The sequence below is a fragment of the Prenolepis imparis genome, unplaced genomic scaffold (genome assembly GCF_030444845.1).
Source record: "Prenolepis imparis isolate NDT839.2.m4 unplaced genomic scaffold, iyPreImpa1.0 SCAF_2, whole genome shotgun sequence".
In the NCBI taxonomy this organism is placed as follows: Eukaryota; Metazoa; Arthropoda; class Insecta; order Hymenoptera; family Formicidae; genus Prenolepis; species Prenolepis imparis.
Genome location: NW_028141160.1, coordinates 8872823 through 8896514, shown reverse-complemented (window position 1 = coordinate 8896514; position 23692 = coordinate 8872823). Strand labels below are relative to the sequence as shown.

General features: G+C 31.9%; 2 protein-coding genes across 8 annotated transcripts; both read left to right on the top strand.

Moving 5' to 3' along the window:
- Window positions 1-27: 27 nt before the first annotated feature.
- Window positions 28-3325, top strand: LOC145945825 (PP2C-like domain-containing protein CG9801). 4 transcript variants are annotated; one of them, XM_083055040.1, is made up of 8 exons: window positions 28-165; window positions 788-825; window positions 912-1069; window positions 1226-1389; window positions 1532-1732; window positions 2043-2346; window positions 2443-2932; window positions 2995-3325. In XM_083055040.1, exons 2-8 carry the CDS (start codon window positions 823-825, stop codon window positions 3187-3189), a joined length of 1515 nt encoding a protein of 504 aa, XP_082911166.1. In that variant the 5' UTR covers window positions 28-165; window positions 788-822; the 3' UTR covers window positions 3190-3325. The 4 variants fall into 4 exon arrangements, with proteins under 4 accessions (XP_082911166.1, XP_082911156.1, XP_082911149.1 ...); XM_083055030.1 differs by having other exon boundaries at window positions 1514-1732; XM_083055023.1 differs by having other exon boundaries at window positions 1226-1452.
- A 1632-nt stretch (window positions 3326-4957) lies between these two features.
- Window positions 4958-22755, top strand: LOC145945878 (uncharacterized). 4 transcript variants are annotated; one of them, XM_083055128.1, is made up of 16 exons: window positions 4958-5227; window positions 5841-6481; window positions 6757-6930; window positions 7286-7366; window positions 7439-9007; window positions 10365-10613; window positions 10886-10987; window positions 11199-11303; window positions 11779-11929; window positions 12175-14570; window positions 14793-15170; window positions 15333-15542; window positions 15619-16190; window positions 16288-16531; window positions 16769-16871; window positions 19563-22755. In XM_083055128.1, exons 3-16 carry the CDS (start codon window positions 6823-6825, stop codon window positions 20321-20323), a joined length of 7029 nt encoding a protein of 2342 aa, XP_082911254.1. In that variant the 5' UTR covers window positions 4958-5227; window positions 5841-6481; window positions 6757-6822; the 3' UTR covers window positions 20324-22755. The 4 variants fall into 4 exon arrangements, with proteins under 4 accessions (XP_082911254.1, XP_082911241.1, XP_082911262.1 ...); XM_083055115.1 differs by having other exon boundaries at window positions 14793-15200; XM_083055121.1 differs by lacking the exon at window positions 4958-5227 and adding an exon at window positions 5453-5618 and having other exon boundaries at window positions 14793-15200.
- The last annotated feature ends 937 nt before the right edge of the window (window positions 22756-23692 follow it).

Sequence of the window (23692 nt, the reverse complement as noted above, 5' to 3'; positions counted from 1 at the left end):
GGTAGCGTGTGGCGTGTGTGGGAGGAGAGATCTGTCTGTGTGTGCTTAGGCTCTAGCTATAGTTCAGTTGGTTATTGACACATTGCCAATATGGCGGTAAAGTGAAAAAGGCCTGTGTGCAGCATGCATCGTGATCTCATTCTCGCGCAGTGAGAATTTTCCCAGGTAACTGTCTTCCTGTCAATGCACGACGCAATTAACACGCCCAGTCAGTTTGTACATTCCCTTTAACACGTCCTTACATTTTCTCTTTGTAGTTTCGTTCAACTTTATCTCATTTCGTCGATATTTGTCCTAATTCACGTATGATTTATTAAGTGTCTGAATAAATCGAATTGTCGATAAGAGAAAACAATGAAATAATTGATCTCTTTGTAAAGAATAATGTGGAAAAATATTTCATTAACTGCTTGATTGCAATTTCTTTATCTTATCTGAAGGGAAATATGATGTCTGTGTTGTTTAAACTTCTTACATTAATACTAATTGCAAAAGTGTAACAACGGAAGTTTTCATTAACAAATTTGCTTATATACTTTATATAGCATAGATACAGCAAATAACTTTTCAAAATTTTAGATACTTATCAGAAATCTTTTCAAAAGCATATAGAAAAATATATAATTTGCTGCTTTTCTCTTTATATATTTTATTTAAATATATATAATTATACATTTTTCATTATCCTTATTTAACATTATTTGGATAAATAAAAACCAACTTGCTCCAATTACTCTATTATATATATATATAATTTTAAAATATATGTGTTTCTGGATTTGTTTAGGTTTGATCTAAGACTTGTAGCTGGCAGCTATAATCATGGTATGAGCCTCTCGTCAAGTGAAGTAATGTTACAATAATTATCATTCTTAATTGCTCTGTATCCTTTACTTGGACTTCTTTAAAAGATGCCAAGTTTACGGAAGAAAGTTGCTGGTTTCATGCGCCAACTATCTATTAGCAACTTGGCTGGGGCTGTGGAGAGTATAGGTCTTGGGGAACGGTCGCTTCAAAGCCCGCAATCTCAGGAATTTGGTGGTTGTTTCATCACACGCTATCTCAATGGGTAAACATTAAAATTAAAAGTGCAGTTAATTAGAGAATCGATTACTTAATTGATTGTTAATATAAACTTGTATATGAAAATGAAACTTATTATTTGCATGATATGCATCAACATTCTCTCACTATCTTTTAATATGACTACAATCGACATTCTTAGATTAGAAACAAAACAAGAAGGACCGCCAATTTTACACGGTCGAAATCCAGAAGAATTACCGAGTAGACAACTCGACAATTTTCAGGAAAATGAAAGAATATTTGCAGCTTATACTGGTCCCGATAGTGGTCTTACGGCAGTCAATCTTCAACAGAGACACTTAAGTATTAATGATAGTGATATAGATTACATTGATATGCTAGATCAAAATGAACAGTATAGAAGTGGTGAGTTTAAAATAGTGACATTAATATAATATATATTTGTTTTTATATCATTTTAAAGTAGAGATACAAAACTTTGCAGGATCGACAACAACAAATATTAAAATTGCTGGAGTTACCGATTGGTTAAATCCTCACGAGAATGCATATGGAATTGCAACTACATTATATGAGAAGAATCCTACAAATAATACTAACAATGGAGAACCAATAGCTGACTGTTTCGGCATTGTGGCAAGACCAAGCTCTGCCGTATTAGCTCTTGCAGATGGTGTCAATTGGGGTAAAAACAATATATCTATAAAAAATAAGATAGATTGATATAAATTGAAGTCAAGTATAAAAATAAAAGTCAAATATAAAAATATAAAAAAGTTTACATTGATAAATTTATTTATAACTTTATTATATATTCGATAAAAGAAAGATATCTTGAAATTTTTTCAAATATTTTATTAGAAAATAATTCGTAAGAAAAACAACTAGCTCTAGTTTCTTTCGCACATTCATTGCTTTATTGATATATAATTAAAACTAATCAAATTTGCTTGCCATTGGCTGTAATTTATTCTAATTTAATATTAATATTTTAGGTACAAAAGCGAGTATAGCAGCCAGATCTGCGGTCCATGGAAGTATAGAGTACTTGAACCAGGCTCTGTTCTGCCCGTCTATAAATAGCGAAATGACAACAACAAAGGATGTATTTATAGCATTACTTCGTTCATTCCATGCAGCACATTCACTAATTCTTCAAGAACAAGGAATGCTCACTACCTTAACAGTATGCACAATCCTTCCACTGCCAAGTTCAAGTACTGATACAAATATATGCCAGAAAAAATATATTGCCTGTACCTGCAATGTTGGTGATAGTTTAGCTTATGTATACTCAAGGTATATATATATTTTTATTATATACTGAATTATATAAATTGCAGCAGATAATATATTAGGCCTTTGATATTCATCTCTTGTGTAAAAACAAAACAGGAAAACTGGTGTGAGAGAGATAACACGAGGATCTCATGATATTCACTGCATGCGAGATATGCGAGATGCCTTAGGAGCTCTAGGTCCAGTAGATGGCTCTAATCCTGAATTGAATAATTTAACGCTGGCTATAACGGAAGTTGAAAGAGGAGATATAGTATTTTTGACAAGCGATGGAATTTCAGATAATTTTGATCCTGTGGTGGGAAAATTTGCAGTTTTACCTAATTACAGTAGCAGTGCTGACGCCATGTTAAAAAGTTACGATGCAAGATCAAAAACGCGTCGAAAATCTACAGAAAACTTCCGACACACAGAGTCAAGTAATAGTAATAATGTGAATAGCAACAATCTACCGGTAGTTGAAGCTTATCAAAGACACGAACTCACACTACTCAGGATGGAAGATCTATTGAGACGTGGAGTTTCTGGAGAAGGACCACCATGCAATAGTGCCAAACATCTGTGCGAACTTCTTTTAGACTTTGCGGTAAGATGAAATTTTTATATATTTCTTGCAGTATGCTAATTACTCTTTGCTTTGTTCTGTAGGTGCGTATAACTGCTGCAAAAAGGCGGATTTTGGAAGACACAGACTTATATTATGCACAACACAAAGACGGTCAATTGATACAACTCTCAAAGCAAGAACAGAGATCTCGAAGAAAAAAGACATTAGAAAAGATATCTATGATACCTGGCAAGCTAGATCACGCGACGGTCGTAGCTTATGTAGTTGGATCCTAAATTTCTTCAAAGTGTAATATGTAAACGATAACAATGATAGAGTATAGATTTTACTTGTATAGAAATTGAATTTTCTATATTTTTTTTCTAACAGTTTTACTTGTAGTAATAAAATGAAAATATATCTTTTACACAAGAGTCAGAACATGAAACAACCTGTATTCCACTTTCACTTATATTGTTAGAGAATCCTTGCAAAATTATTTAGATAAAATAAAATGTACATAAATGTACCTAAGATAAGATGTCCTGTTTTATAAATTTATCTAGATGAGATATAGTGTTTTTAAATAATCATGAATTAATAACAAGTTTATAAAAGAATAATTTGGAATAAATATATATATTAATATGTATTTTTTTATACTAAATTTCATAAAATAATATTAAAAATATCTTTTAAATTTCGAAAAAAAAAACTATTTAGATGAAAGTTATGCTATCAATGAAATATTTATCTCAAAATAAAGTAATTTTTATATGAAAAATACTTTTTAAATATATTTTGAATTATAAATTTTTTTTATAATTTGATAATACATATATTATTTTACACGAAAACTTTAGTTTATTAAAGAAAAATGTTTTAAAAATAAAATTTGATGTTATAAAATATAATTTTATAAATGGAATACGGTATATTCTTTACTTTTCATGTTTCTCGATAGTGCTTGTTGAGGTATCTTTTACTTATATAGGGGCTCCGAGAAGGTACTACTGGAAGTTCCCTGAGGTAACACCGCGGAGCCATAATCGAGTTCTCAGTAACTCTAAACTCTGAGGAAGGTCCCTGGACCCGTGGCAGGAAGTGCCGTAGCTGAATCCACTATTATCCTCCATCATCTCACGAATAAGAAAGGGAAGCTCCGGCTGATTTTTCGTGATGTGGTTGCGAGAGTATTGGTCAAAGCAAAAGTAATGTGTGTACAATTGGCGTTTGTATCTTTCACACAGAAAGATTTAACGCCATTGAACCAAACAGGGCCTATCAGGCAGGAAACTTCTTTTTTTTTTGTCTTATTTAAAAATTAATTTCTAAGATTGTTTTATGATAAATAATAAAACACAACATGTATTCTCTCTCGACATTTATTTTTTAATTACATACAAAAGAGAGAGATCTTGCAAAAAGAAACTATACCAATTTAACAACAATTTTTAGTAAAATTTAATAGCTTTTTATTTGTAAAATAATTACTTCTTGGAAAATTAATCTTTTTTTAAAATTTAATTATCTTTTATGAGTGCAAAAAAATTCTTCGACATTTTTCGCAAAATTATATATAATTTAAAAAAATGTGTCTATAAAATCAAACAATACAAAGCTTTCTATCAATAATTTTTAATTACATATTACATTTCATAAAATCATCATTAACAAGATCAAAAGCAGGTCATAATATGAAATTGGGGGATCTCGTTACTTTCATCATTCTCTTTGATAAAAAGCAGTATTTATGACGTCACAGTGACGTAATGAATGCTTCTCCAAGTTTTCAAGAAGCAAAGGAAAGTGGAATAAGCGACATTTACGAGCGCATGAGCATGTCCAAAGGCGAAATTCACCCGTATAAATTTAACCAATCACGTCCTATTATGCGCACATCGTACCTAGAAAAGCGAGACGCTGATTGGCCAGCGGCGCGTCATTCCCTAGCGCGTATAGAAATAATGACTTCAGTTATTTCCCACCCCCATGGCTGCGAAAAGTGAATCCGAGGTGTCGCCAATAGCGAGATAGTGGAATTTTCTAGTCCGCAATGGCAGCCCTGATAAATACATGATGGCCGTTGCCACCGAATAGTGTAACGCGTATGTACATGGAACTGTCGTATAACTGAAAAGTTTATTATTTTCGGTAGAATATCGTGGTCGCGCGTGCTCCGTGTGCGTTGTTTTCGTACGACGAAGGCGCGGTGGACCGCGTCGAGGAGGCGAGATCGCGCGGAGGGAAATCGGCGACTCGGGGACTCGCGAAATATTCCCAGGAGGAAAACACACGGGGTGGCAAAACCGCGTTCGCGGCGGAGAGAGAGAGGTAATATTGACAACCTTTCGTCGCGACGCTACCACGCATTTTTGCGCGTCAGCCGCCGAACACGCGGGCTCGCGTTGCCGTCCGCCGGCCCCCCGGGTCCCCCGGGGGCCGTGATTTTCGCCAGATGCTCGCGTTTTCTTTTGTTTACGCCTTGTCAGTCGGGCCTTTTGTTGTGTGCAATCGCGCGCCGCTAGTACTCCTCGTATAAGTGAGAGTGAGGTGTTGTATGTTGTATATGTGAATTCGCCTCGCGCCTCCCTATGTGTTGGTGTGGCTTGTGGCACGTATTCTTGCACACAGGCGCGCCAGTTATAACCTCAAATATGCTTCCAGCTGTCGAATTCGGGGCCGCGATCCTTTTACCGAGACCTCCCGGTTCCTCAAAATTACCGTACGAACTCGATATTGTTGTCACTTTGGCGTGTAACTGTGTAGGATCGTTCGTATAACAGTTGCACCGTTTCCTCAATCTCTTGTCCCGCGAAATTTTTTTCCTACTTTAAGCTAATTTAATCGCGAAAATCTGAAAAAAGTTTCTAGATTATATTAACTTGTTTTAAATAAAACATAAACATTCATCTGTTACATGAGTTTGTTATATTCCTTGTTGCAGGGGAAAAGTTGCGGGCAGTATCTGTGCAAGTATAAGTGTAGTGTGTGTAACAACCATAGGAACGCTTTTACTAAGAAGAGATAATTGTTCCGATAAATATCTCATGAGCAAAGGTATAACTTTGTGATACTACACTTTAAACATTTGACAAATATCCAAGAATGTCTGTGAGTTACTTCTTAGACTTGGGGTAGCATGTAATGCGAAAGAAATATTATATTTATGAAGCGACGTTTGATACTGTTCTCTGTGAGTATTTTAAATGTGCTGTCATGGGCAAACGTAACATTGCTACATTTATAAATGGATGGAATCCTGGGACAGATGCATTTTAAATATAAGTCTGGATATATTCACAATGCGATTGAACAATTGTTCTTTAACGGATAAAGTAGTTCAAGAAAGAACTACTCTCAATATACGACAAAGTAATGCCAAGAATGATTAGTGCTCGAGCAAGATCTTTGAAAACATTAACAGTATATGTGAATATATAAGCACTTTGAAGAATTAATATAGTGCTGCCCGAGCTTTGGACAAAATACGAAATTATATGCATGACAGGAACAGGAGACGTAGGCCGCAGACGTGTTGAGTGGCGCCGAAACGCAAATACTTCTTGCGATTATTAAACAACTTTGGTAAATATAATATTTCTGCTAATAATGGTTAACATATATACACACACACACACATATATATATAAAATTTTAATAACTAAATTTATATACTAAATATAAAATGTATGTTCAAAAATCAAAATATTTTAACTATATTTATTATTAGTGCATCTATCAGAGTTTTAATAAATCAACCTTTCTCTCATGATATAAAATTATATTTTTTTATAAATTGTTTTTTTATAAATTTCTGTAAAAATTTATAATAAGTAAAAACTGGAATTTTCTATTAATAGGGAAGAAACAAAATACGCTGAAAAGGTGGCTAGACGCTGCCCATAGTAAAGAGGGGCTGCGTGGGCATGCAGCAGCCTCAGTCACGCCCTCTTCTTGGGGACTCAGTATCCTCTACAACTTCCCCGAATGCACGTCCACGTAATAATCCAGTTGCTGTTTTGACCCAACAACAAGTAAGACTTTATAGAAGCATATTTAGATCTTTCAATTGTTTATTTTAAAGTTCGAAACATGTTATGTTTCTCTTCTGTATATATACCTTTCCAAGAGAGTTGAATATTTATACATCTATTTTATTTAAAATATACAAAATTAAAAGAAAAGTATATATTACATATATATATATATATATATATATATATAATTAAATTTGATTTAAGATCTACTTATTTAAACTTAATAATATATATATATAAAACATTATGTATATATATATATATATTCTTATTAAGTTTAAATAAATAGAGTTTATAAAATTTCTCTGAATAATTTTTCTAAATATCACTAATATTTGCCAATCTTATATAGTTGCAGCAGTTACAACAACTACAAGCCCAGAATACCAGTGGTCAATCATTAACATTTGCTTTGCAACAGACATCGAATAATGTAAGTCACTTTTATCGATGATTAGCGAATATTTGGTTGAGGATATTATTGCAATGTCGCTTGTTCTTACAGCCCCAAGAACAAGGAAATGGATCGACAACTGGAAATCACATAGTCTACGTAAACCAATTGAATCAGTTGAATCAGAGTACCATAAATCCCTCGGGGACTGGTATGGGCCTACCCCCGGCCACCCCCACTTTTGGGGTGGGCCTTAATATGGGATTGCCACTGTCACTTCTAAATACCAGTCTTACATCTCTCACTTCCAATGTTATCACCACGTCAAATCCTCTGCTCAATTTGGGCTTGCCGAGTATAAACACAGGGCTGACTGCGATAAATCCTAGCCTGAATCATTTAAACGCTATCAATTCCAATCTGACGTCCAACATTGGTTCAAACAATATTAATAACGGTTTATCCAATCTAGGACAAGATTTAAATGGCATAAATACAGGGGTAAATACTGGGATAAACAGGCTTAATACAATAAACTCTACAAATATTAATTCTGGGCTATCTGGAGTAAACGCGGGACTAACCGGTGTAAATCCAAATTTGACGAGTCTGAACTCATCGAGCGTGAATCAGAATCTTACATTGAATACCAATTTAACCGCCACGAATTCTGGCGTATCTGGTTTATCTGCTATTAATCCGAATACAAATTTGACCGCTACCAGTATAAATTCTGGTGTAAACCAAGGTCTTAATAGATCTGTAAACGCCTTGGCGACTGGTCTGACGCCGACTAGCCTGAATTCTAGTAGCGCACAGTTTCCATTTCAAACGATACAGAGCATACAAAGTATCGCACCGCACATTGTTGGATCGTCAAATATAGCACATGTACCAAACTCTGCTATATCGCAGCATCCCAATTCGAACATCTCGACAATTTCGCAAATCTCTAATTCCGGAACTCTCACGAGTTCCAGTATATTCACGAGCACGCCCAGCGAGTCGATTCATACAACCACTGCAAATGTGAATCACGCTTCGAACGTGAATCTCACTACGAATATACCGCACCTTGGTACAATGCACGCTAATTTATCCAATATATCAACATCAAATGTACATATATCTGCATCCAATGAACCGACTATGTCATTGAGTCATGTTTCTTCTTTAAGTTCCTCCCAGTCGACTGGATTTCAACCACAGCGACAGTATTCGCAGGGGCTAAACCCTGGCTTAAGTGCGTCAGCACTAACGGGCACGACACAACCATCGAATGTGGTCAGTACAATGAATACCGTTAAATCTATGCAAAATATTCAAAACCAAAATATTAGCTCGCCGGGTAGTCCATTTTCAATACCCCTGAAGAGTCCGGCGTCTAATATACCACCGCCTACACCGAGTCCTAGCCCTAATCGACTTTTACTTAGAAGTCCGGCTTCAAACTCGATACAATCTAATCGAAATAGTCCGAGTCCGGTCGGCACGTCGACCTCAAACAGTAACTTTAATATACAGATGCAAAGCCCCATGCAAAGTCCTATGAGCGTTAGCCAGATACAGAGCCCTGTACTTAGCCCATATCCCCCTGCGAAAAGCCCTCATCTATTAGGCGGGAATAATTCTCTCAACAATAGAAGCCCAGCGCCTGGAGGTAGTCCTGGTCCACCTGTGGTAAGAACACACTTATTCTACATGACATTGAACTTAAATGTTACTGTGATTGCTTATTCTCAATTTGGCTCTTGTGTAGTTTTAGAATGGAATGAATTAGTGAATTTAACAGGATATTTCTGTCGATACCTCTAATTTCTTCCTCTAATCTCTTTTCATGTCTTACTTTATTGTTTTATTTGAAGAAGTACTACTTTGTGAAATTATATTTTTATGTTATTGTTAAAATTTGTTATTTTCATATTTGAACTCCAGTCGACTGAAATCTTTAATTATCTTTATTACCTTTATTGCAGCCATATTTTACTATATTACAGTCCATGTAAATTTTTTCCACGCAAACTATTCATTAAACGATCAAAATATGATTGGTTCTTTGCAATGCCATTATTTGTATTTTATATATTAGTAATTCTATGTCTGACAATAGGGATAACTAAAGATTCCAGTCAATTGAGAAAGATTCTTAAACAGTGTGAAAATTGTTTTCGCTCAAAAGTTTGTACAATAATGAAATATACAAAAATTTATTTATTTGAATGTATAGTGCAAGGAGAAAAAATTAACATTTTTTGTTTCTAATGTAAAAATCCATTAGGATTGCAGTGAGAACAGTTAGAAGCCTTAATTTTCATTATACTTTATATCATAAAATATTTAAGTATAAAACAGTCACATTTGTCCACTAATTGGAATTCTCATTATCATTAATGTACAAATTATCTTTTTTTATAGCACTTTAATAGCCTTCTTCACTAAAAAAAATTTAGATATATAATAATTAATTGTTAATTAACTATTAATTAACTATTAATCTACTGCTTTAATAAATCTAAACTTGATTTTTAGTGATGAAAGTTAATAAAGATATACAAATCTTTTCTACTTATATATCTGTATTAAAAATCTGTGATAAAAATCTTTTCTCTCTGAGAAAAATTTTATATAATTAAATATATTATTTTGTATACAAAACACACTCATACATATATATATATATATATATATAAAAATGAGAAAAATATATATAACTATGTTTTATATATAGCTTAGAGAGAGGCATGATTTATATATTATATATAAATTATATATATATTTTTTCCCTTTATCTGCTGTTCTTTTTTCTTTGTACTTTTTATGTTTATATATATATATATATATATATATATTTATCTCTTTTAATTTAATATGTATCTTCTATAACTATTTTTGGATGATCACTACCTATACTTTTCTGTACTCTTTCTCTCTCTTTCAATTTTACTTAGTTTTATTATTTTACTTAAAAAAGCACGTCACTTTAGAGCATGTTATAAATATATATTTATTAATACATTTTTTATTTCTTATGTTTCAGGTTAGGCCTAATACACCCATTCTGCAACAAGGGATGCAGGTGTTACAAATATATCATGGTACACCACAGGGTTATCAGTCCACTCCTACTCAATTGGTGACTAGGACCCAATTATTTGGAAATCAACAAATCCAAATAGCAGCCAAGCCCACCAAGCAACCACCGCAAATTCTGCCAAAACCTCCAAATCAACAAACTACTACTTCTCAACAAAAGCCACAACGAGCTACTACCACAATCACAAATCAAGTATATATTGTTCTTTCTTTAACTGAATGCATTATACTTATACGTCTTTTTATTAAATTGTTAAGTAGTAAAATTAATTGGATATTAATCATATTGTAAAAATGAATTATTGCATTATATTTTATCATATAACTCTAAAGATAACTTAAAAATATTCATAATGCCACAAACATTTGTAAAAAAAAAATTATTTTAATTATTTAATCTTCTTTGCTTTTAACAACATAATGAGATCTTATATTCGAAATGTATATTTCTTTGTCTCTTTGAAGGTAACGCAGCAGACTCAACCACAACTAGTTCTTGCTGGACCGCAACCTAGTCCCACTACAGCAACAATGATTCCAACAGCTCAGGGTTTGCTATTGAATCAGGTTATTATTACAATATATCTCTTTTATGTCTTAATTATATCTGTCATCTGCATGTTCATTATTATATATAATTACAAAAAAAAACATATATACATCATTCCATGTTGTATAAGATATTTTGATACGCTTAATATCTATTGTATAACTGCTTACATTTCTATTATCACAAAAAGTTGCTTTATGTTTCATATTTGTCACATTTCAAATGTAGGTATTGCCGTCAACTGGACCTGTTATTGTACAGCAACAACCAGGAAGCGTTCAACTCATACTAAGGACGCCAGCAAGCGCGCAGCAACAAACACATACTGCACAGGTGATGGTTTCATTCATACATGCATCTTTATAATCATGATCATTGCTTATTAAATCTTTGTATTGAAACAATTGTGCATTTTTCGTTGAAAAAAAAACAAAATATCTTCAATGCATCTTATATATCATAAGAATTATTTATTAATTTTTATTGATTAACAAAATTTCTTTGTATTTTAAATATATGATATATTGCCTAATGATAAAATTCAACTGTTTTTTTGAATTTACACAAATTTAATTGTACAATAATATATAATCATAATAAAAACATATATAATATTTAAGTTACATTAGAAAAAGTAAAGTCAAATTTACCTATGTTATATAAAACAAATGATAATTCTAGTGGAATATAACATATTTTGAAATTTGGATTAAAGTTCGATTAAATTATGACGATAAGATAAAGGAGAAAAAGAATATCTAATAAAAATGAGATAAATTAATTAAATATACTCATTTTGTAATTACAGTTAACAACACAGCAACAGTTAGTTAGGGTTGTCACAGCACAAGGTGCTATGCAACTGCAAGGAATTGCGCCTACATTCTTTGCTGTACCCAATGGATTTCCTCCAACTGCTTCACCAGTAATAAGACATACTCCATCTAGTCCTGCACCATGTAAGTTTACCATCATATAGCAATAGTGTAGCAAAATAAAATTAAAAGAGCACTATAATATAATTTTATTTATATTATAAATGTGCATTTAAAATGCTAGAAATGTTTAGAATAAACTAAATTTTCAATTCTACATTTTTTAAATCTTTATATACAATACAAGAGAGATATTTAAGTATTCAGTTGCTTCAGTGTATTATCGAAAATTTGATATTGATTTTTTGCCATACTTTTGAATTTTACAGCTAATTCAGGAACTGGCAATTCCATCGTAATTCAAAATGCTATGGTACAAAGTCCCCAATCACAAATTGCACAAGTCACGTCTGGCAATACCACTGGCAATGCTTCGTATACACAAACTGTCTCAGAGCAAAATCTACTGCCGCCTCCTAAGAAGAAAGCGAAAAAGAAGAAAAAGGCCAAACGGAAAGACGACGAACCACCGAAGTTAGATCTTGCCAGTATTATGAAAATATCGGGTATCGGGGATGATGATGATATGTTTGATACTGAACTGACACCTGAAACCGAGGTTCCTTGTCAAGTTTCACAACAAAGCGAAACTAATTCCGGACAATCGTTGAGTCAACTTTCATCGCAAGGAACGATTCCTATTAATTCCACTCAGAATCTAATCCAAGTACCTGCAACAAATACAACGAACACGCAAGCTTCTGTATCGCAGACATTCAATAGTCAGCTTGTCGCCCAACTCCAGATGCCTGTGCAGAATACAATATCGGGACAATTACGATTAGCGGTTGGAGAAGACGGTAAAGTTGTTTTACATCATACCCCGGAACCCAATCAGCCCGAAATAGATCCAGCGACGGCGCAAGCTCTGATACGATCTCTGACTCAAGGTGGTGGACAAAATTCGCAGATTATCTCGCAACTTTTCACTCAGGCGCAAAATACACCGCAGTCTGCTCAAAGTACAACTCAACAGAGACAGAAATTCGTCAAATCACCTTTATCCAGTGGAAATCAGGTCGCTACTAATACCATAAGCTCTATGGGCTCGCAAAATATCGTTTGTACCACTAGTCCGCATCACAACCAGATAAGTTCGAAGCCGATTAATCAACAAAAGAATATTGTTTCTCAAGAGACAAATTCGCTACCGAGCGTCTGTGTTCAAAGTAACCTCGGACCCTTGCAATCATTAGAAATACAAACATCCAAGAATGTAAACGTACAAAACTTGATACAATCTAAAAAGACAATTCAATCTTCGAATCCTACTCTATCGCAGAGCGGTAATGTTTCCTTGAACACTTCGGACGTCTTAACCGCAAAGCCGTCGCCTACGATGTTTGGCCTACAAGGTCCTCGAATGTCTAATGCAAATCAAACAAATTCCAATCAACAGAATTCCAACATTTCCCTGCAAAAATCTAATCAGGTACGACTCACGAACGCTTGTATAACGAATGTACGGCAAAATTTAGGAAAGCAAGCACAACAACAACAACATGGCGTTCATATGCAGAAATCATTGCCCGGTAGTTCAATAGTACAAAACGATCATGTATCTAAGGCTAATCAGAGTCTTCAACAAACGAGTCAACAAGAGACCCTAACGCTTCAACAGGAATCACCAATGTTTCAACATAATCAGCAGATCACTGCGCAGACTGTACAAACTCAAAATGTGCAACAGATATTCGAACAAAATCTGCAGAGCTCAAACATCCATCACAATTCCATGAATATATTGCAGCAGCAACACGACATGAATGTTTTACATTCGAGTATTCAACAAAATACAATTAACGTGTTGCAGCAAAATACCGCTGGTAATGTTCAGACTGTAGAGCAAAACTTGCAGACAGGAACTATCAAAGACATAGCTCATACGCAGCAGAATGTCATGAATTTACAACAACAAGTTCAACAGCAGAAAGTGGTGACGGCGAATACCTTTTCTTCCGTTAACGCGCATCACTTTGAATCACAGAACTCGGCCAATGTTGTACAGCAAGGAATTAATGCGCAACAAAATAATCAGAATCAAAATATACTGATTACAACTACTCCTGCTTCTAACACTCCTACCCAACAGAACGAATCTCAAAAGGTGGAGTCCCAAGGTGCAAATATACTTAACTCGGCGGCGAACAACATATTGAACAACGCACCCAAAATTACGCCTGAAATTTTAAATGCGTTAAGCAACTTGAATCCTAACGATCAGCTGTTGATCGCCAACGCGAACGGCCAGATGCAGGTGATCAGTCAACAGCTCTTGCAACAATTCCTGGCCGGACAGTTGAATGCAACGCAGAATCAGACGCAAAATCAAAATCAGACGCAGAAGATAGTGATCGGCGAGCCGGACGCGAATAATCAGAACCTGCAAGGTGTTCAGATCAACACTCCAACGAGTCAGATAATCGTGAACAGTTCAGGTGGAGCTCCGACAATTCAAAACAACATTCAAAATATCGTCGTGCAAGCCGCACCGTCTCAGATGCCACCGCACATACAAATTCAAAATTCCAGCTTTCCTAGTCAATTTATCGACAACTTGAATCAACAGCAAATTAGAAACTTGGGCAATAATCAACCAAAGAAAGCGAAAATCGTGAAGAAGACGAAAGTCGCCGTTACTGGTCAAAGTATTGTGAATTCACAGGTATGTGCATGTAATATGAACGCATTTTTTATTTCTATTTCAAATTATTATTTTTTTACTTAAGATTTTTTTTCAATATCTTATTGACTTGCATTAAAAGTTTCTAGAAGTGCATTAATATTACAAAAATCTGAATATTAAAAGTATTAAAATATAAACATTTATGCATCATCTGCATTTCGGCTCTTATTTTTTTGGTTCTAATTTATTTTTACTTTTTAGGCGACAAAGACAGTAACTGTTACTCGACCAACAATTGTCGCGGCGAATACGTCTAATTCACAAAAAGTTGATAATTCAAATAAGACAAATACTATGGTATCGCAAAATACAAACCCTGTTAAGAGTGAACCAACTCAAGTTGTAGCAAATGGTCCTTTAGTTTCATCCTCCGCTGGCAGCCACGTATCAGTTCCTTCAAATGGTCAAATGGTACAAAAAATACATACTATTCAGCTTCCTGTTCAAAAGCAGCAAATGCTGAAAAACATTCAGTCACAGATTCAATCTATTTTATCACGAAAACCTGTCATGCAAAATAATGATACATTAAACAAATTATACGAAGAACAAACGAAAATAATAAATAGTGGGAAAGTTGTAAGTACTATCACTCATCCTATCAATAGTGTAAGTATATTGAAGATGATAATAACTATAATATAAATACAAAAGTCAATGTTTAGTTTTTTTGCATAAAAAAATAAGATTATGAAATTTAAATTTAAATTCGTGTATTTAATAATATTTGTTCCATTTTAGCCTGCTGAACCGACATTAAATGTAAGTTTGGTCTCAACAACAGTTGCGTCAAATGTACATTTGCAAAATTCATTCAAAAATCAGACATCGGCAGCTCAAACGCAGACTCAGACCTCCACCATTGCTATGCCAGTAACATCTCAAAGCTTGAATCCAACTACGTCTGTAACAATGCCGAGTAACACTAATATTAATTACATTAATATCACAGTAAGTAGAATATTACTATTTATTTTTGGACATATATATTTTGTATACACACATCTAATAACCATGATTATTACAGAGCATTCCCTGCACTATGCCGAATATGCAAGGACAACAGCCAACTATATCAAACACTGCAACACCAAGTATACATCCGAGTACGCACACCAAGCAGCAGCACAAGTTTTATCAAAATCATGGAAATCAGATGCTAAATCCGTCCTCTGCGAACATGCAACACTTTACGCCGATTACCTCCGCAACAGCAGCTCTGCAATTACAAAATAACGCGCAACAATTGTCTCAAATTCAAACACAACAACAACAATCGAGCATGCAACAATCCACGCAATGTCAAACAGATCCATTGGATATCAAACCGAATATACAAACGCCGAGTCCTGTGAAACAAGAACTCTCGTCTCCTATTCAAGTTCAGATTCAAAGTGGTTCTCCCGCAGGACAAGTCACCTCGCCCAGAATGATGGGCAAGGGAACACAGAGGATTCAGAGTCCTGTAAACACTGGCGGAAATACGACGAAACAGCTCATCAGTCCCAATAGTAACTCCAGTCCTTTAATAAGCCCGAGACAAGGCGTAAAGAGGCGTGCGAATAGTCCGATTTGTAGGCAGTTGAATTGCAGCGATTTGTACGTACTTATAAAACTTCTATTATATTTAATAAATTATTTGTTTTTAAGATTCTTAATGATAATATATTGATATATTTAATTGTATTATTTGTAGAGTGGAACAACAGTTAAAAATCGATCAAAATGGTGCGACCAATCCAGATATGAATACACCATTCTCAAGCAAGCGTGATGCTTGCAAACGTTTAGTGAGATATCATTGTTTAAATGAGCAAGTACTAAGTCCGAAGGATTTAGAAAAAGCAGATGAAAGATTTGAGGAGACGGCGAAACATCTATTGGGCAAATTCAGCGCTATGATGAATAAATACACATACCTCCTTTTAATGGACAGCATGGTATGAATAATATGATTTGCTTATAATAATTAACTGAATAATTATGTGTGTTTAATTCATTCTGATATCGATTTTAATTATTTGCATATTAATCATGAACGAAAATGTTCCAACTTGACAATTAAAATATTTAAATTGTTTTCATCAATTATTATATCAACTCTTATTATATTCAAAAAATATTTTAAATATTTCTTTTCGAATAATTATTGAAAACTAACATTTTTGTAATCATAGCGTGAAGTGAGGACATCAGAATTGATGATGATCGATAGGACTTTTGTGGCTGAAGAACAAAATATTCTCAACAGGTTACGAGAACAGGAGTCAAAAGTTAATGGTAATTATATCTTTTTTTATTATCTCTAAATTAACATACAATTATAAAAGCATATATATATATAGAGAGAGAGTATATATATATAGAGTATGTGTAATATATGAAAATGTATGTACCTTTATGATTATGTATATATATGAATATGTATGTACATTTAGTGCTGGTCTACAATGAGTCGTTAGTTGTTAGTCGTAAGAAAATTGACCAACCACAGTTGATTATTTTCTTACGACTTACGACTAACGACTCATTGTAGACCAACACTAATGATTATGCATATATATGAATATGTATGTACATTTAGTGCTGGTCTACAATGAGTCGTTAGTTGTTAGTCGTAAGAAAATTGACCAACCACAGTTGATTATTTTCTTACGACTTACGACTAACGACTCATTGTAGACCAACACTAATGATTATGCATATATATGAATATGTATGTACATTTATGTTTATGCATATATATGAATATGTATGTACATTTATGTTTATGCATATATATGAATATGTATGTACATTTATGTTTATGCATATATATGAATATGTATGTACATTTATGTTTATGCATATATATGAATATGTATGTACATTTATGTTTATGCATATATATGAATATGTATGTACATTTATGTTTATGCATATATATGAATATGTATGTACATTTATGTTTATGCATATATATGAATATGTATGTACATTTATGATTATGCATATATATGAATATGTATGTACATTTATGTTTATGCATACATATGAATATGTATGTACATTTATGTTTATGCATACATATGAATATGTATGTACATTTATGTTTATGCATACATATGAATATGTATGTACATTTATGTTTATGCATACATATGAATATGTATGTACATTTATGTTTATGCATACATATGAATATGTATGTACATTTATGATTATGCATACATATGAATATGTATGTACATTTATGATTATGCATATATATGAATATGTATGTACATTTATGTTTATGCATATATATGAATATGTATGTACATTTATGATTATGCATATATATGAATATGTATGTACATTTATGATTATGCATATATATATGAATATGTATGTACATTTATGATTATGCATATATATATGAATATGTATGTACATTTATGATTATGCATATATATGAATATGTATGTACATTTATGATTATGCATATATATGAATATGTATGTACATTTATGTTTATGCATATATATGAATATGTATGTACATTTATGTTTATGCATATATATGAATATGTATGTACATTTATGTTTATGCATATATATGAATATGTATGTACATTTATGTTTATGCATATATATGAATATGTATGTACATTTATGTTTATGCATATATATGAATATGTATGTACATTTATGTTTATGCATATATATGAATATGTATGTACATTTATGTTTATGCATATATATGAATATGTATGTACATTTATGTTTATGCTTATATATGAATATGTATGTACATTTATGTTTATGCATATATATGAATATGTATGTACATTTATGTTTATGCATATATATGAATATGTATGTACATTTATGTTTATGCATATATATGAATATGTATGTACATTTATGTTTATGCATATATATGAATATGTATGTACATTTATGTTTATGCATATATATGAATATGTATGTACATTTATGTTTATGCATATATATGAATATGTATGTACATTTATGTTTATGCATATATATGAATATGTATGTACATTTATGTTTATGCATATATATGAATATGTATGTACATTTATGTTTATGCATATATATGAATATGTATGTACATTTATGTTTATGCATATATATGAATATGTATGTACATTTATGTTTATGCATATATATGAATATGTATGTACATTTATGTTTATGCATATATATGAATATGTATGTACATTTATGATTATGCATATATATGAATATGTATGTACATTTATGATTATGCATATATATGAATATGTATGTACATTTATGTTTATGCATATATATGAATATGTATGTACATTTATGTTTATGCATATATATGAATATGTATGTACATTTATGTTTATGCATATATATGAATATGTATGTACATTTATGTTTATGCATATATATGAATATGTATGTACATTTATGTTTATGCATATATATGAATATGTATGTACATTTATGTTTATGCATATATATGAATATGTATGTACATTTATGTTTATGCATATATATGAATATGTATGTACATTTATGTTTATGCATATATATGAATATGTATGTACATTTATGTTTATGCATATATATGAATATGTATGTACATTTATGTTTATGCATATATATGAATATGTATGTACATTTATGTTTATGCATATATATGAATATGTATGTACATTTATGTTTATGCATATATATGAATATGTATGTACATTTATGTTTATGCTTATATATGAATATGTATGTACATTTATGTTTATGCTTATATATGAATATGTATGTACATTTATGATTATGCATATATATGAATATGTATGTACATTTATGATTATGTATATCTTTATATAAAATTCTTATTTATATATCTATACTAATCTTTATATAAAACTCTTATTTATATCTTTCTCTTATTTAAAAGATTTGTTTTTAACATCTTTTATATATGTATATTTATGTAATGCAAATAAAATTGTAGAAGAGTTAAAGAAAGAAGAGAAACCATTGGTGCCAAAAGTTGAGCCTGGCCTCATAGAAGAGGACAAATCGACATTAACAACATCGTCACCTCTGGTGAACGTATCTGTAAAACGCGAACTGGAGGATGACTTCCCGAGTGATGAAATCGAATGTAAACCAGTTATCAAGACAACAAGCAGTACCAGTGGTGATTACGACGAATGGCTGGAAATCCAGAAAGAACTGGGAGCATATTCATCCACTACGGACACCCTGAGGTGTAAAAACAGTAACAACGGTAGTGGTGATAATAGTGCGTGTGCTATTACAGCTGTAACGAGATCGTCGAAAGTTGAAAGAACACGAGCGAATGGCGAGTGTCTTCGTGCGAATGTACCTAGTGTCTCGAATATCATGAAGGACGATTGTGAGCAAGATGTAACTCCAACGTCTTTCGACAGGCGTTGGAGTAGCGCCACTGATCTCGAGCGAGATTTGTTAGAGGATGCTGACAGTCTGGACGGATTGGCTTTGCATTCGCAAGCGCAATGTCCAAGTAGTACTATACATGTAACGAATAATAGCGAGAGCGGTAACGCCGGCAACGAGCATGACGAGATCACCGCGCAAGTACAATCTGCCATTGACAGCATTCTCAATCTTAAGAAACGTCCCGTGAACACATTGTCCGGCAGTAGTAGCGGTAGCTCGTCATCGCAGTCCGGCGACTCGAAGGACACTGCATTGGATCAGGCAGTCCGCAGCATTTTAGGCTCGTGACCCTCCTTTAGTAAAGTATGTTAAGAAGTGAAAGTTTATAGTGAATATATTAAGCTAAAATTACGCGTCTTAAGAATTTTAGAGGAACTGTAAGTCGATTTTTCATGGTTTTTTTTGTCGATATCGTGGATCTATCTGTTATGAGAACTGTGTTTTAAATAATCTTCAGGATGAATGTTTCTCCAATAACTGCATATCCTGAAGCGTGCGCGCGCGCACACACACACATATACACGTACACAGAGATAGTTATTAAATTATTTGTATAAATATGACTTTATATTTTATTTTATTTTATTTATATATTATTCAGCAAAGACAAACTGGATTATACATACATGTGGTGCAGTACGAGATATATATTCATTTATGTGTATATATATATATATATATATATATATATATATATATATATATATATATATATATATATATATATTCATTTATTGAACATTTCAATTTATCAATGATTCTGTTTTGCAATGGCAATAATTATTCATAATTATTCATAACATACAAACATGTATACTTTCCAGTAGTCTAGCTGTAATAAAGCCACCGCGTAAATCTAATTATAGCAGCAGCTGTACATGTGAATAGATTAGATAGATGACTCGCTCAGATTTTACAATATGCCACTTTGTAATGTAATTTTGTAAAAAGTAATTATTTAAAGCAACTTATTCCACTTTATCGGTAGTACTTGTAAAAGAATCTTATTGATACTTAAAATGGGTCGGTGAATATTGTACATACATGTTTTTAAGGTATATTATTAATATTATTATTGTGACTATTATTTGTATTATTGTTATTGAGATTTATTCTCAGAATTATTATTATTATTACTATTAACAACGCATCATCATTGGACTCGACAGTGAGCATATGAGAGAAGCGAAAAGAGCATAAGAGACTGATATATAAAATCATAAAAATGTGAAATGCAAATGTATTCAAAACAAGATGTTATCGATGATACAATCGAGGGAAAAAAGGAAGGTAGGATGATGATTCTACATAAAAAAGAAATATGAAAAATGTTAAAAACGTTGAGTAAAATTAATTCACGTTAGGTTTTATTTTTTCAAAAAATAAATGAAATCTTGAATTAAAAATGTAGAATACAATATTTTATTGAAATAATTTTTATTTCTTACATTTAATTTATATCGTTGTATATAGGTTTACCTTTTTTTCTCCAAAATATTGTGTTTGTATCACCAATAACAAATTGTATATGTAGAAGAAAAGGGAACATGCGCAACTACTTTTATGGATATTACTTTGGATTCATTTCTGTTTATGATATGTATATATACAGTCTCAATGTTACGACGCAAAATCAAAGAAACAAACTGTTTCTAAATAGTGTATAGTATTTCACGACTTCTTTTTCTTTTTTGGCATCACATACAAGCTCACAATACATATGTGAGTAATCGATGGATGTATATTAGGCTGGGCACTTTCTATCGACTTGATATCGACTCGACTTCGAAAAGTCAAAAGGCACCTTGAGGGCTTTTTGACAAGTGTCAAATATTAATATATATGTATTATATATTTATTATACATAAATATTATATCATGGGGGGTTAATCGACTGTCTGTCCATCGACTGTAATAAATGCGCGAGTCTTCGGCTAAACAGTTTAGTTGATGTAAAATCGAGTATGCGCCCAGCCTACTAGAGAGTGCATGTGTGTGGAAAAAGAATAAACACGTAATAATCGTTGGAATCTTTAAGAGTCCGTAATTATCTCGAAATTGATTAGCGACAGACATACATTCCCGCACCAATATTTTTATTTTTTATTTTATCGTAATACGTGTGCAAGATTTATACATATGTCCTAAAATTATGAGAAAATCGAGATCTGAAATTATTTCGATTTTGAAGAGATATTTTTACAATACTGGAAAACGCGGTAATAATATTCTTTGCAGAATTTTATTAATTTTATTATGTTAACTCGCGCGCTCGCATATTCTTTTTCTACATATAGCAAGAACGACTCTATGCACAGTGGAAATGAAGCGTTTTCTGGCAAAAGCAATCCAAGACTGACGTATATACAGAGAAAAACAAGCAAAACTATGTAATGTATTACAGTAAGAAATAATAATCGTTTGTACATACATAATGTTCAATTACACTCTCGACGGCAATCGTGACTTAATAAGAATTCTTCACAGATTTAAAAGTTTGGATATATACTAAAGTTCTTTTAATCCTAATAAATTGCCGATATTTCACGAGTATGTATAGATTATCTTATATCCCTATCTGTGTGCGTTTGAGCGAATATCACATTTTGCAAGCTGCAATTATTAAGTATTAACAACGAGATGTAACAATACAACCGCTGACGAGAGTGAAGACAAATGGTACAGTGATAATATATATAAATATAATTTAAAAGATTTTACTTTAATTATTATCAGTATACCCAAAAAGAGTATCATTATTTTTATGTAACATAATTTCTTTCGTATCTTACAAGAGAAAACAATTCTGCGTAAAAAGACGATATAAATTTTTAAAAGTGTATAACTTTAAAATTGATAAAGTTCCTTGCATCTCATATGTATAAATTATTTTATTTTTTGTAAATATTCTTTTTAATTCTTTATTGGATTAGTACTTTTGGTTCTGAATATGAAAAATAACAGCATTCCCTAAAATTCAAGAATCAAAATCAGTCTAATTACGATAAGTTTATTTTTTCTTCCAATATATATATATAAGGAAAATTTTATACTAAATATCATATTTCATTCAATTGTTTGAAAGAAATGTTATATATTTTTAAAAATTCAATTAAGTATCTTCTTTCTTTTTCATTTATTCATTATTTATATAGAAATACTTGACTCGCATATACAAGTAAAATATTTTTTATGTCAAATAAAGATTAGAAATAATTTCCAATATATTCCCATCAATAGTATCATGAATTTTATCACACTTTCAATAAGAGACTTTGCTATCAATATCGTATATTCAATAACAATATTACAAAGTAAATGAGTATTTTAGTATTTATTCTTCTAAGCTACATTTTTTTTTTTCTAAATATATATATGTACATTATATTCTTAATTTAATTAAGTAGAGAAGATATGCAAGAAAATATCACTAAAAATTAAGAAAAAAATATAACATTTGATCCTTTTTTTCTTTTACTTTTTGTGTGCATTTAAAATAAAATAATAATTATACAAAAATATATTAAAAATGTTTATTTATATTTTTTGCATATTTTTTCAAAGAAAATATTTAGAAAAGCACGAAAGTGTAGGACGCTGTTAATATGTAATTTCAAATTCATAAAAAAAAATTATATATATGTATATATATTTATT